The sequence below is a fragment of the Sturnus vulgaris genome, chromosome 3 (assembly GCF_052056855.1).
Source record: "Sturnus vulgaris isolate bStuVul1 chromosome 3, bStuVul1.hap1, whole genome shotgun sequence".
Classification (NCBI taxonomy): Eukaryota; Metazoa; Chordata; class Aves; order Passeriformes; family Sturnidae; genus Sturnus; species Sturnus vulgaris.
This window is the reverse complement of record NC_142245.1, coordinates 28,540,368-28,555,066: the sequence shown is the minus strand read 5'-3', so window position 1 is coordinate 28,555,066 and position 14,699 is coordinate 28,540,368. Positions and strand designations below refer to the sequence as shown.

General features: G+C 39.4%; 1 protein-coding gene across 10 annotated transcripts in view; it reads right to left on the bottom strand.

The window, feature by feature from the left end:
• Positions 1–14,699, bottom strand: part of TTC7A (tetratricopeptide repeat domain 7A) — a 210,488-nt gene that overhangs the window by 54,958 nt on the left and 140,831 nt on the right. For all 10 annotated transcript variants that reach the window (XM_088162812.1, XM_088162811.1, XM_088162813.1 and 7 more), the window contains one exon: positions 2,062–2,178. In XM_088162812.1, coding sequence (XP_088018938.1) covers positions 2,062–2,178 — 117 coding nt within the window. The remainder of the gene's footprint in view (positions 1–2,061; positions 2,179–14,699) is intronic.

Genomic DNA, 14,699 nt, shown 5'->3' with positions numbered 1-14,699 from the left:
TTTTTCCATGCACCATGGAAGGGATAGCAGCCAGATGATTTGCTTTCTACATACAGCCCTGGAAAGGCTGACAGCAGGACATCTACTGCCCATGTTTTTGAAACATAGTTGAGACGGGGGAACTAACTGGTGACAAAAATGCTGAGAGGAACAATTGGTTGTGAGATTGCAGAGGCACCAGTTTGTCAGAGAGAAGACAAGGGACTTGAACAGGGCATATGAATAGCTGCTGGGGATAAAATACTGGGCCCTGAAAGACTTTTTAGTCTGTCAGAGTCACAGTAAGATTACAAAGCCAAGAAACAGGCCAGACAAATGCAGCTGAAGTGCCATTTAATTGTGTAGGCAATTACCTACTGATTGAACCAGTAAAAGAGTACTGGGTGCAACAGCTCTCAGCTTTGTGTAAATACAGCATTTCCTTTTGCAGAGGCCCTAAGAATATCTTTGTCCAAGTCTCACAGATAAGAATTCCCCTTAAGTTCCTCTGCAAGCCCTACCCAGAATATTTTACATATTTGTTAGCTGATACTGCTGCAATTTGCTAAATACAAGGGGCTTCCTGGGTCAGTGAATCCAGTCTAAAAATGCAGATACCAAGCTGATTCTTGTTACCTTCCAGTAGTATTTCCAAATAAAAAATACTTCATGATATATCTTTTGAGAAAGGAAAAAAAAAGTCCTGCTGGGAATAGCAGTGAAATACATACTAGAGTTTTTAAAAGCAAAACCTAAGCAATTTGTTTTGTTTAGGCTTTTATGGCTAAAGCCTATCAAAAGCCTCTAAAGCTATCACATCTTGGGTTTTCAAGTGTAAGAGCCAAAGCACAGCTTGGGATCCAAATGCAATCCAAATGGCTGAACTAGTTATTTGTCTGTTTTCCAATGTACTCTCTACAGTCTCGGGCTTGCAGCTCCCCTTGCAAGAGTAAATCTTCCTCAGTCATAATTTTTCAGCGTGGATTTGATCAGCTTCATGAGGACTACTCATGGGTATAAAGATTATTCATGTGAGAGGTACATGATTGAATCCTCAGCTAAAGATACTAAGGCCTAAGGAAATCAATGATTCAAGTCTGTAAGAGACCACTACTGCATGAAAATATCTGGATTTTTGTGTTTAGTTTGCTGCTCATTAGCTAAACCAACAAGAATTACTAATAACCCCTCAAGGACAACTTGCACATAGACATGCACCATTCTGTACATATACTTCTGGTGCTTGTAAATCTTATGCAAATGCATACAGAAATTGGAGAACAAGTCAAGCTACATCACCCTGCTGTCTTGAATGCTGCCATCAAGCACATTGTCCTTCCCATCAAAAACAACCCCTCTGGACATTATGGGTAAGGGATCTTGGTATAATATTCCCAAGACACTGTACACTGGAACCTTGACTAGGGCAATATCCTAAGGGTGTGGGAAGGAAGAAAACCCAACTCAGTATCTTCCACACTTTCTGAACTTTACCTTTCAGTGGGGCAGCAGATGAAAGGGAGGAAACAGGGAATGCAGCATTGTGTGAATGCAGACTTACAAGGACAAGGGAAGGGAGAAAGATGCTACATACTTCCTTTCTTTCCCTGCCCAGTTAGCACCAGGCTGTGCAGCCACCATGCAACTACAGCATATGAGTTTGGCAGTGTGCCTTTCATTGGCTTACTCACTTTAGGACTGTGTCACCCCCACACATTCCTGGGTGGTGCCAACTACTGCAGACTGTGAACAATAGCTGATGAAAGCTCAGCACTATTGGGGAGAAAGAAAATCTGTCCTCCATTCTGGACATCCAAATATGGATGGAGATGTGTAGACATTTGGTACAGAAACTCGTGGTTCAAATTGCTTCTTCAATATTAAAACACTGAGGTTTTGTTATTTTTTAAAATAATGGCTATTAAAATATTTCCTTTTAAAATCACTGCTAGAAATATTACTTATATTTTAAACAATACTGTTTATAGCCCTTCTTGCAAAATAACTCAAGCATCTAGAAAACTGAAAAATAACCATGTTGCCAATAACAAATCCGAACGTGCCACAGTGGAGAAAGCCTACCTGTGCTGTAAAACACTGTACACCATCTGCCACATCTGCAACATATGTCTGCATGTCACCAGAGCCTCTTCGGGTCCTTTATGTATCCATTCCAGTTTTACTTTGGTGAAGAGTAAGCTGCAAGATGAAAAAGAATAACTCCTATTTTATTGGCATCTCGTATAGGTAGAGAATCAGTATCACTCCGGTGAGAACCTGGCAGGCAGCATTTTTACTTGCTTTGTACGTGCAGTAATAAAAGCAAACACCGTAGCAGAAAACATTTCATTTGGCTCAACTTTGATTCCCCACAAGGAGATGAGAGGATTAACAATATTCCTCAGCTGCAGTCAAATTTGCGTCACAAAGCTGGCAGGACAGTGTTAAAAGTAAAGCATTGCAAAACTAACAAGGTGAAATATATATTGAATCTCATTTTATTTTGGACTGTATTAAAAACAGGAGAAAAAAAGAATTGTCATAATGCATATGCTCAGGCTGTTTTCTTACTCTGGCATCTTCTTATAGCACTGGCTTATATAATAAATTCCAGACAAAAACCCCAGCACACTTAACATACACAGATAATTATGTAATGCCTCACAGGAAGGAAATGCTTTTTCTTAACCCCAGCTGGCACTCATCTCATGCCCCTAGGCAAGACAGCTGATAGCCTTGTACATTCTTGTTCTAGGTAGTGTAACTGCTGCTACTATTCTTATACCTAGAGAAGACGTACTTGCACAGACCACTGGAATTCAGCAGAATTGGGTCACACAGAGGTTAGAAGACAGATTTGGCAATGACACAACCTACCACTTGCTGCCAGCATGGCTTTTAACACAATCCTTCACTACAACCATTTAATCTTAATTGTGAAGATGAGTTATTTCTTTTCTATTAATGCAAACTTACTTTTCTGCTTTAAATGTTTTCATGAAGTCCAATATCAACACTATTTTAATTCACTTGATATGGCTAGCAGTTAATCCACTGGAAGCACATATGTGTACATACATGTTTACAACAGCTGAATGTTAAAAATCCTAAAAACAGTTTTGTGAATGTAACCTGCAGGCTCCTGAGGAATCCAAACTACTTCAGGAAGAGATAAGAGGAACTCCATATACAATGTTAGAGAAGAATTTGCAGCTGAGTAAGAAATCCTTCACTTGGAATAATTAGAACTCTATTGCAAAGACTGTGTTGTGCACATCTACAGGCATGTGCTAAAATGGCAGTTCCATTTGGCACTAACAAACGTCAGGGTGGGCATTTTTGATTTGGGTTTCTTGTTTGTTTGATTGGTTTTTCTCTGGGGGGTGAGGATGGTAGTGACCAAAATATAACCCAACTGTATCAACTTCTATAGTGAAGTCTGCTCATGGCTGCTGGTACAATTTCACCTGGTAGAACAAGCATTCCAAGGCAGATCAAGATTCATAATCAAGGGAATTGGTCTTTACCCTTTACTAATTTACATCCCTACTCTATGTCTTTGATTTCCTTGTTACTGGTGTGAGCAAAATAAATACTGGTAAGAACATCATCGCTCTTAGAGATGCTGACCCACTAACTGAGAGGAAATGCCTTTATGACTCAGGTATTTGAGGCTAAAACACAGACTGATCAAAATTTTGCTGGGATAAAGATGTAACAGTGGATAGACGCACTGTTAATAAAAATAAGTCTGAATTCAAAGGAGTGGTTAGCAATGGAACTGGCCAGTGATGCCTGCTGCTTTGTATTCCCAGTGAACTGGGCTCATAAGAACAAAGCTTGTTTCAATACAACAGAATATAGAATCAATCACTTGGGTATAAGGAATACATATCACACTAGAAAGATGGGAAGTTACACCCTGGAGTGCAATGGTACTGAAAGAGATCTGAAGTTCCTGAGCAACAATGCAGTTAAAAGGCCAAACAACCCTTAGCATCCATATACAGAAATGTAATCAGGTAGCAGCTGGAAAACGTGGCTATTCTTGATCAAAGCATCAGCTAGACACTTATTACAATCCTGTTTCTAGTTCTTGCTCTTTGATTCCAGAAGACTACTAAAAATGGGATATGGTTCAGAAAATGGCTATGCAAGTGATCTGAGGGCTAGAAAAATGTATTTCATCAGAGGTTTGAGGAACTCCGTTTATTTGCTTTAACTAAGAAGCAGCAAATAATTTGTTTTGCCCCAGCCTACAAGCATCTACATGAAGTCTCTCATGGTGAGTCTTTGATATAAAAGAAAAGATACAGAGAATCTAAGAATTTGTTGGAAGCTGAAACTAGTCAAATGGAAATTTATAAGTAAATGCAAGCACATAACTATCAAGAAAAATAATCTTTGCAACAACTACCTTGTGTGAACAGAAAATTCTGTCGTCATTAAAGCCTTTTCAGCATGGCAGGAAAACATCTGGGAAGCAATGGCAGTGTACAAATAGAAGCTGTGGGTTTGATGCATGGGCTCATGAGTGAGTTTCTTTGGGCTGTATTGTACAGAGGGGTGAGACTGCATCACCTTCCTTCTGGAAGTTATTCTATTAAAAATATTCTTCTAGTTCCAGAAACAAGCACATTGAACAATCGTGCTATTTTAAGCATACAGAATAATTTTAAAACCACTACAAACTTTAAAAATGAAAGCCCTTCTAAAGCACTGTACAGCCCTCCCTGCAGCAGAAGAACAGAGGTCAAGAAGACCAGGGCCCAGAGACCAGTTGTATTACATCCCAGAGCAACACCACACTTCTCAACATAGTAAGATACCACACAGTATTAATTAAATAGAAGAAATTATTAACTGTCAAACTCCTGGACAGGTGGGTTATATTAAAGGCTCCTTCTTTTTACATGAGTAGGGACATACATGGCTTATCAGCAGGCAAATAAAATCACTACATAATGTCTTTATACATTGCAGGTAAACATTAAAAAGACAAAGCAAGCATTTCATCACTCTTCTGTTTACTGCTTACTGTGAGTACATGTCAACTGCTCTGGATGAAGATGCAATGTTCTATGTCAGCAGAGAGAACAACTAATGAAACTGGGGAAAAAAAACAAGTCTCTCACAAAAACATAATGAAGCCTCAGCATAATACTATCATGACTTGTAATGCATAGGCACACTACAGGATCTTGGAGATACCATGCCCTACTAGCTGTTGTGGCAATTCGTCTTGGGAATAGTGTTATCCATGTTATTGTGTAGGCTTATAATAAACCAAACCAAGAGACAAATTGGAAGAATGTAAGAAGCAAGAAGAATCAAACTATATCAGCTGCAGAAGTAAACAATGCAATTAAACATGACAACTAAGAGATGGAAATACAATCAGGCTATCAGGCTGCATGTATTATGCACTGTTAGTATTTTTCAGTATCTAATAAGTTTTGTAACAGTGAAACCAGATAAGTAAATACATAGATAAAACAGTGAAACAGTATCACTTATCTTGGGATTATAATTTTATTACTGAGCTAACACTCTTGCTACTCATAGATCTAACGAGAATTGTGTCCTATCAGTGTCTGCACACAATTTCAGGGGCATAAATAAAAATTACTTATGCACAGATCTCACCTTATTGCATTTCTTAATATCATTGTACATTTGTATAATGCTTGTAGCATTAAGCAATGTAGACTTTTAAAAAGAGTCAACATATAAAAATAGCCCCAAGATTACCAATATAGTAATTGGTAATTCTATTAGCCTGTGAATATGAAAACAGATTTGGGCTAAAGCAAGTATATAAATTCCTACTACATAAGCATAGGAAAACAGAGTAAAAAAATCCACAAATCATTCTTGTAATGTGTATGATTTCAGGGACAGTACCAATGGAAAGTAACCAGTACTTAGTCTCGACACGAGACTCTAAGCTCTTTTTCAGAAGAGGTTTGCTTTTGTAGTGCATGTGGACAGTATGCAAAGGCTTTTTTTTTCTAATGGAACATCAGGTTACTGCCACAAGCAAACACACCCATCTCTCACTCACATTAACTCTGGAAAATTAAAATCTGGATATAGTCAAATTTGGTGAGACCTTAAGTTCTGAAAATTCAAAATGAATTAAAAATTAGGTTTCCCAATTATTAAAACTTCAATAGTATAATGTAATGTGCAATATGACACACCTTGACAAAAAAGGTAGAGACTGGAATCTCGGAAGACTTACAAAAATTTTCAGAAGCAAACAAGATGCTTTGTCTGATTTCAGAAGGCATTCAACATTTGTCTTCATAAAGACTAATTTCAGTTGCTTATATTCATGATGTCTCAAGGACTGGCCAAATACACCTATCTAGCATTTCCAAGAGTCATTTAATCCTACATGGTCAAATGCTCAGCCTTTAAGTTCTTTAATATTACCCATGAAGAAAAGAGGCAATTCTTTCCCACCCCTACAAATTTAATTACTGACGTTTAATGCCTAATACTTATTATCAGAATATCTTACAAGTGCACACGTATACTATAAATGCTTATGAGCACATCTGTGGAAGTTGTAAGTTGCTGTGTATAGCAATAACCAATTGACGACTTTATGGATGCTCTAGGACTTTTTATTAATCAGTTAATTATTGTGACTTTTAAAACCTGCTTTAAAATGGAGTTTTTAGCATCAAATGTAGCCCTTGTACTACACATTTATACAGCATCGGAGTGGGATCTGTGTCTTATCACTTGACAAGCAATAAATGATGTCAGTACTATAACAAACAATAACACCTTCCACTCATTTCAAGGTTGAGAGACTAAATTAGAACTAATGACTATTATGCAGTCATTTGTCTATATATTTTTCAATTCACTGTCTGCTTAAAACCCCTCCAGTTTTTGAGAACTTGTCAGCAGCTTCTCAAAGATCTACATGTCTTCAAGCTTTACCAGATCGGCGCTGTCATTCCCCAAAGTCTTTCATTATTTACCCAGATTTGTCTACATACACACACAGCTGCTGGGTTATTTTGGATTCTGAATGCAAAGGAAACAAAACAAACCAGCAAAACATGCAGCAGTGTATCTTAATTCACAAGACAACTGCATACATGAGATGAGGCTACTGACCTTCTCCAGCTAGTACGTGTACTTTGTTTCTCTATTAAAGGACGGGATGCACGAGCCTGTGGTTTGCACAGACATTTCCTTGGAGATGGAAACCAGTGACAGCCCCAAGAGGAGCAAATGCAATTCGAGTGTCTGGGTGATGGAGCGTGGAGCAGCAAAGTGCCACTGAACAGCAGAGACCAGCTCACCCTGCTATCCCTCTGAAGTCCAGATACATATTCCACACCAGAGACAATGAGAAGCAGGAGACTGCCCCAACCTGGATGAGTGGAGGACCGAGTACACCCTCTGACGAACTGCAAGGTGTGGATTCAAACCCCCTACACTTTGATCCTCTTGAATCAGTTTCTTCTCCTTTAAGGTAATGGATACAAAAGGAGGATACAGGTGAATACAGGACACAAACTGATCTAACAGAGCTGAAAAGAGGATGAAAGAAACAAGAAAAATGATCAAAGTTTTGGAATGCTTTTGATATATAGAGATAGTAAAAGGACTTCTCAGCCTGGAAAAGAGGCTAAGAGATGAGAGATTTATAAAATCATTAATAGCATAAAGAAGATCAGGAAGTAAAAGCAATCTGTGTTGTTTCAATGAAAGAAAGAATATCCAATAAGCAATCAAACTGTGGATTTAAAATAAGGAAACAAAGTGCTTTTTCATACAACACAAAAGTAAAGTGAAAAACACATTGCTGCAGGATGTTCTGGAGCAGACACAAATATGTTCAAAAAGGGATTAGATAAATTCACAGACGACAGGTCCATCAGGGGCATTAAAGACAATCTAATGCAACCTCTGGCTCCAAAAGCCTCTGAGCCAATCTGCTGATAGAAGTAGAGATCACATAGGAGGGGTAGGATCATCCTACTGCTAGGTTTCTATACACTTTTCCCTGTGCATTCACCAGATGCCCTGCTAAACCCAGACAAGTCCTTAGTTTGATCAAGAATGACCACTCTAACATTTTGATACAGCAGGAACATGACTGCAGCTCATGTTCCTTTTATAACCCAGATTGTCTATCTTGTTTTATCTGGAACTGTGGTATCTTCACAGAAAATCAGTTACTCAGTTTCCCCGTTATTGAGTTTAGCTTCAGTGGTGAATCACCTAAACAAGTAAATTAGATAATAGATACTCCTTCACCGTAACTGTTATGGTTTCATTAACCTTTCTAAAACACCTGCTAATGCCCTAGTCAAATTATAAGTAAGAAAAAAAGGAAGTAAAATTGGGGAGCTGCTTTTAATCTCCTGCATTTTTGTTGATAAAATCAACATCAAAGTTGCTGTCTTCTCAAATAACTCTGTGCTTCTTGCAGTCTCCTGACATTTAAGGGCACATTCTCTAGTTAAATTAATGCCAGCAACTCTGACTGCAACCTCCTTTTATAACTTCATGCTGTGCAATGTTATCTATCACTTTCCCAACAAGAATAAATTGATCATATACTTTTACAGGCATCAGTCCTAATTTTTATGGCTCCCTGCCCAGTTAGCCCCCAGTATGAACAAAAAAATAAAAAACCAAGAAATCCGTCACCACGCCTGAAGAATTACTGACTTCATCTTCCTAACCCAGGAAAACCAGCAAACTCAGAGCTGCCATCTCCTTTATAAGAACGCCCTGCTCTGAGACCAGTCCCGCATGACAACAGCAATTCGGCTAATGTTTCTCCACAAACAGTAACAGCTACAGCAAAGGGTAAAAACAACTTCCAGGGTGGTAGATTCTAGGCTATTTAAAAGTTAACACAATAGAGACAATTTGCTATGCTCAGCCTCTTGGCACAAGGCACGTGAAAGTTCTTGTTTATAGAGAAGGAGGGAAACACAAAAAGAGGTGATGAGGAAAGCCAAGATCAAAGCTGAAACTGTAGGAGGAGACTGCAAAACAAAAGCAAGGGAGCAGCCACTGGCACGGCTCAAGCTCTGGATGTTTTTTCTTGGATTGCCTCCTCCTCCAAGCTGAAGCTTGCACCTGATGGCAGAAGGACCTCCTGTCTGTCAGATGAAGGTCCTGCCCATGGACCATGCTGCATAACTCTGCACAGACCCAAAGCCACTTCCCAAGACAAACGTGTGCAGCCAGCCCAGCAACCACATGCACCTATTTCAACATTCAGGTCCATCAGATTCACTTCTGATACAGAGAGCAAATATGATACCATGACTATTTATGTGGTCCATTCAGAAAGTGCCCCTTAATCAAAAGGGCATCTTGTAACAAACCTCCTTTATCTGCTAAACCCAGGCTGGTTGTCACTTGAAGGAAAAGAAACAATTAACTAACAGTCTAGAAAAAGCAAGCTGATTTGCCAGGAAAGAAAAAAAAAAAAATAAGACACTGAAATTCTTTATCTTCACTTGTCTTCAGTATCAAGCCATATCTAGTCATACCCAAGAAAACAAGGCAAAAAAAAAAAAGATAAGAACTATTGTCTGCGTTCCTTTTACTTAAGTGATTACTTTTGAATGCCAGACTTGTGGTATTTTGCTTTTTATTAAGAAGTAGGAAGCAAATTGTTCGCAGAGCTGATAAAAATGCTTGTCTCACTCGGTTACACAGAATCCTTTGGGTGATACACCTGAAAGGCGTTTTTATCTCCCTCTCACCCTGATGAGGAATTACCAACAAAACAATTTTGTACTCTCACAAATCATCTGTATTTCAGTCCATATCTTGCCTGAATAAAAACATAAAAATAATTTTCAGTTTTAAGTTTTACAGCAACACCTGGGGAAAAAGTTCCCAGTTCTTCTACGAAGTGTGTTTACACCAAATTTTTAGTTGCAACATAAAAATAGGTATCCTTTGTAAGAAGAGTGAATTAAATTTTACCTTGCAACAATTCAGAAGATGTTAAACTGAGGTTTATTCTGCAAGTCTCCCCCAGCATTGTTTTGTGAATTTCTTCTTCTCTGACAGACTCCACCTACATGGAATATGCCCCATTGTGCTGGACACTGTTATGAACGCATTTGAAAACCAGAGCCAGGTCTTGGGTATTCCAGGCTAGGAGCTTAGAGGTCCACCTCCTATTTAATTTCAGTCATGAATTCAGTAGGAGTTCAATGCACAGCTTCTCCACCCAGCAGACCCAAGCCCTCACACTTGAACTCGGGTGATGCTGTGGTGCAGAATCTCATTTGTGGGTGGGAACAGACACCGACATGGCACACGCAAATGTCAGCGCCATCTCCAAGTTGTTCTGGGAACACAGTCCACTGCATTCCACCCACAGGACAGCATGGCAAATATCCTATGGCTTGGGCTGGGGACCTGGGAGAGCCACACTCTATGCCTTTGTGTCTCTCATGGCTTCTTAGCCAGTTTTGGGCAAGTCAAGCCAGGTCGCTGTGCTTTAACTCTTCCAAATGCAGAGCAGATAACGGGAATGAGCTTTGCAAAGCATTTGGAGAACTAGGTCCTTCACCATCACCTGCCCCATATCCTTTACATTTAATCTCTTAATACAGGTGCTCTCAACTTCAGAGTTACTTGTGGATAGGAAGGAAAGCAGCTTGAGTTCCTCTCTAACTGACATCACTTTTAAAACATTTTCTCATCAGCTGGGCCTGCTTTTTCAGAATTTCATCAGATGTGCCCCCTGAATAAATTCAGTCAGCCCTGATCAAATAGGAATTCATTTGCAAGGGCAGAGCTGAGAACTATCATGCTGCCACAACCACTGGAACAATTCTTGATTTACAGAAATGAAAAAGGAAACCAAGACTAGGGTCTCTGATTGCTGAGCAGAGATCCTCCCAGACAAGAAAAGAACATTAGCAGACTAAGTTGAATATTTAACATGCTGCCAATACTTCCTATCCCCAAAGACTGCAGAACTGGATGCTTCACTTACACTTCGAAACTGTTGCATTTCTCATAAAAGCTTCTATTATGTGTAGTTTAGGCCACTTATAGAGGAAAGGATAGTAGGACTCTGGCTCATAAAGCAACTCTCGACCTCAATCTCCAAGTCACCTCAGTGTGCAACCAATAACATAGCTTCCTTGTGGAAATGTATGTCTGAATCCTGATCCTTGTATTTTAAAATGAGTGAAATACCTCCTAATTAACCTACTGTCAAGGTAGTAACTAGTGATAGCATACTCCTATTATAGATCTACAAATAATGCAACAAAATATAGCAAAGCAGAATTCCATAAAGGATTAATGGAACATTTCTACCCAACTCGACATATTTAGGAAATCTTGCATGTTACTGATACTTGGAGCCAACACTCTTAAACTGCATCATGCCTCCAATGTATTAGTTAATTAGAACCACAAAAAATTTGGCTTTACTATATAAACAATAGGCAAAAAATAAGCTTTTCTTTTTCAAACTGCATTATGCAATACTGGTAAACAGAGCTCACTCTTTCAATGATTTTTAACCAGAGCAATATAATTTATGCCACCTTTATATGCACTACTACAGTAACATACTTAAAGGTCTTCATCTTTAAGCACACGTACTGCTGAAGTCAACAAGAAACCAATTATTCCTCTCCTTAAAACTTAGCATGTGTTTAAGAACCTTAGTAGATACAGCTCTTTATGAGGAGAATGACCTATGAGATTTTCTCCTAACTGCTTAACTTTGCAGAGGACAAAGTATTAACATGAGTAACACAAGAAGGGCCAGAGTTTGCCGACATTTAGCACACACTGACTGCACATCTCAGCAGAGCTGAAGAAGCTGGAAATCCATCAGTCAAACACCACTGAATTTCACGACAGAATACTGGTTGTGGGGCACATGTGGGCATGTTTCAACCTAGGTTCTGGCTAAGACAACCCACCATGTACTTATGACAGTTCACATGCAGTGCTTTTTACAAGATAAGCTTGTTCTGCAAGATATGAAGGAGCAGGTTTATATGCCAGTCTGAAAAAATATAGGGAAACACATGGTTAAAAGGTGGAAGAAGTGACAGAAATGAAGACAGACAAAAGCACCTAACAAACCCAACCTCAAAAACAACCTCCAAAAAAACCCCAAACCCAAACAAATCCACAGTATCTAGAGCAAACCTGCGTTTTGGTAAGTAGACAGAAACCTGCAAACTTCACCAAAGAAAATTCCAGAGAAAGAAATGGCTATTTTGCTACCCTCAGGAATCATATTTGTCTAGGCCTGCAAAGCAAAACCTCGATATTCACTGCAGCCTATGTCAGCACCAGCTGAATACAGTTAGTGCAGGAACAGCAGCAGGAAGACACAGGAACATGACCTTTAAAGCAGCACTAGGGACCAGTGTACAGACTCCAGACAGAGGGTCTGTACTTCAACAGATGAGTTGAAGATCAGCTACTTCAGTTTCACTCAGTCCTTCACTGGCATGACTGAGCTAATCCAGCAAAACCTGTGTTACCATTTGGCTCAACACTGCACACTGACTTGGAAAAATCAGGCAGATATTCATGGTAGTGCTGGGTTGCATTTTCACCACAGAGAGTGTTTTGAAGATGCATTAAATTTCCTCATAAAGTTCTTACTTTATAGTTCCTTTTCCCTTTGTACAAGGCTAATTGCAGAGTCAGGACTTGTAGCCCTAATCCCTGTCAGGTTTGAGGCCACGCAGATTGGCTTTGGCAATGGTGGCACTTTTGGTCATGTTGTTGCCTCCCCACCAGTAAAGATTCCCCACAGATCTCAGGCCAGACAGCTGAACTGATACTGTGATAGCTCTCCTTAACCATTACTCTGAGATGCAAACTCAGAATATAACTGTGAACAGCTAGGTTTGTTTCCAGCCATTTTCTTCCTAATAATTTCCCCACTACACATATCAACCCAAGGACATTACACAACTCAGTTCCACAGCTTGCATCCTTGACTACTATTCCAGTGTCAGGTTTTCCCAGCAGAAAGCTGTGCACAGTTTAGCTGAACACAAACATAATTCAGCATTTTGCAGGCTGTATATTAAATGTGAAGCTTTATCCCTTAGTTCTGCTGTAAATTTGAACTGCACTGTTGCACATATGACTCCAGCAGGTACACCTTACACTGTGCAAGTAAGCTGAGTCACTGCTCACAAGTAACAATCAGCAGCCTCAACCTGTTAGAGACATCTAACAAATTACAATTTGAACTGCCAACAAGAAATAAAAGCCTTGAGAGAAAGGTGAGAAATATATATGCATGGCAAAGGAAAACAAAAAAAACACCCCAATAAACCCCCCCAAAACTCAAAAACCAAAAACAAACAAAAAAACCCAAAAACAAACAACCCCCCCCCCAAAAAACCCCAAATCAGAAGTAAAAAGATAATCCATGGCAGATTGAACCTAAAATCAGATTAATGGATTATTTTTCTGCAATATACTACACCCCAATGTGACAGGTCTTCCAGATGTGCTGAGAGAGATGACACAGTATTATACATCTAAAGCACTGCATATGTGATTAGAGAAAATCCTTTGAGAAAACATGCATAGTAATTACATTTTAAACATTCAAAAATATTTGGCCTTCTTTCAATAACAGTCTGAGAAAAACACCTTAGTGTAAAACTGCAAATACAATTTAAAGGCTGGCTGGAATTAACCAGGTCTGACTGCTGAAAAACAGGTTTCATTTTACAGAACAGTGCAGGTGACAGGATTACTGGTTTTTGGTTTACTTTTGTGTTCTTCACCCACCCACAGAAGGCGGGGTTTTTTTGAGACACAGTCCAGCACTTAGCAACCACTGACCTTTACAAATTTTTACACAACAGTGCTTTTAAAACTGAACTCTGTTCCAAAATTTAGAGCTAACAGCTGTAAGGAAGCAGGTAAAAAAACCTAAACATTCAGGGTCTGACAGTGAGCTGAAGGTAATCAGCTCTGTTCAACTGAAATGAATAGATTTTTATCTTTTTAAACTAGCTGAGGATCTGGCACTCAAGCTTCAAGTCAGAAAAGCTCAGGCAGCTTTAACTCCCTAGAAATGAGCATGCATCAGATAAACACAGAAATGAAGTGCAGGGTTAGTGCAGTTTGATCAGCTTGTATCAGCCAATTCCCTACTTTATGCCCTTAAATGAATGATTCATTTGCAGAATTCTAGCCTTCCATATATCCACAAGGATTCTGCAACTGAAAAGAAGAAAGGAACAGAAGTGATGATGCATAGCAAACAGGCTATGCTATGCAAAAAGGCTGCTTCCAGCCTTTCACAAGGGAAGAGTCCTATGCTTTCCTTTCTCCCATGTGGAGAGAAAGCCCTTGCAGAAATGCCCGGCTTGCATGGGCTGCCAGCGCTGACCATGGAGCAGCCCGAGGCTAAACTCTGCACCTCAGCATCTCAGCCAAGGAGAGGGACACAAAGAGGCTGCACTGAACTCACTGACAGCTGAACACAATGAAATCGCCATGTTTATACAGTGTTACATATCCTGTTAACTCAGTGCAGAGCTCTGCAGAGTAAGAGACTGGAGCACACTAGGATAAATCAGAAGAGTATATTTATAATCTGTGCTTTCTGAGAAGCAGTATGTAACAGTTTTTTCTTGAAGTAAATTTGAAGGGGGAGAACAGATATCAACCTAAAAGCATTAAGAATATTATACCTGCTCTGTTTG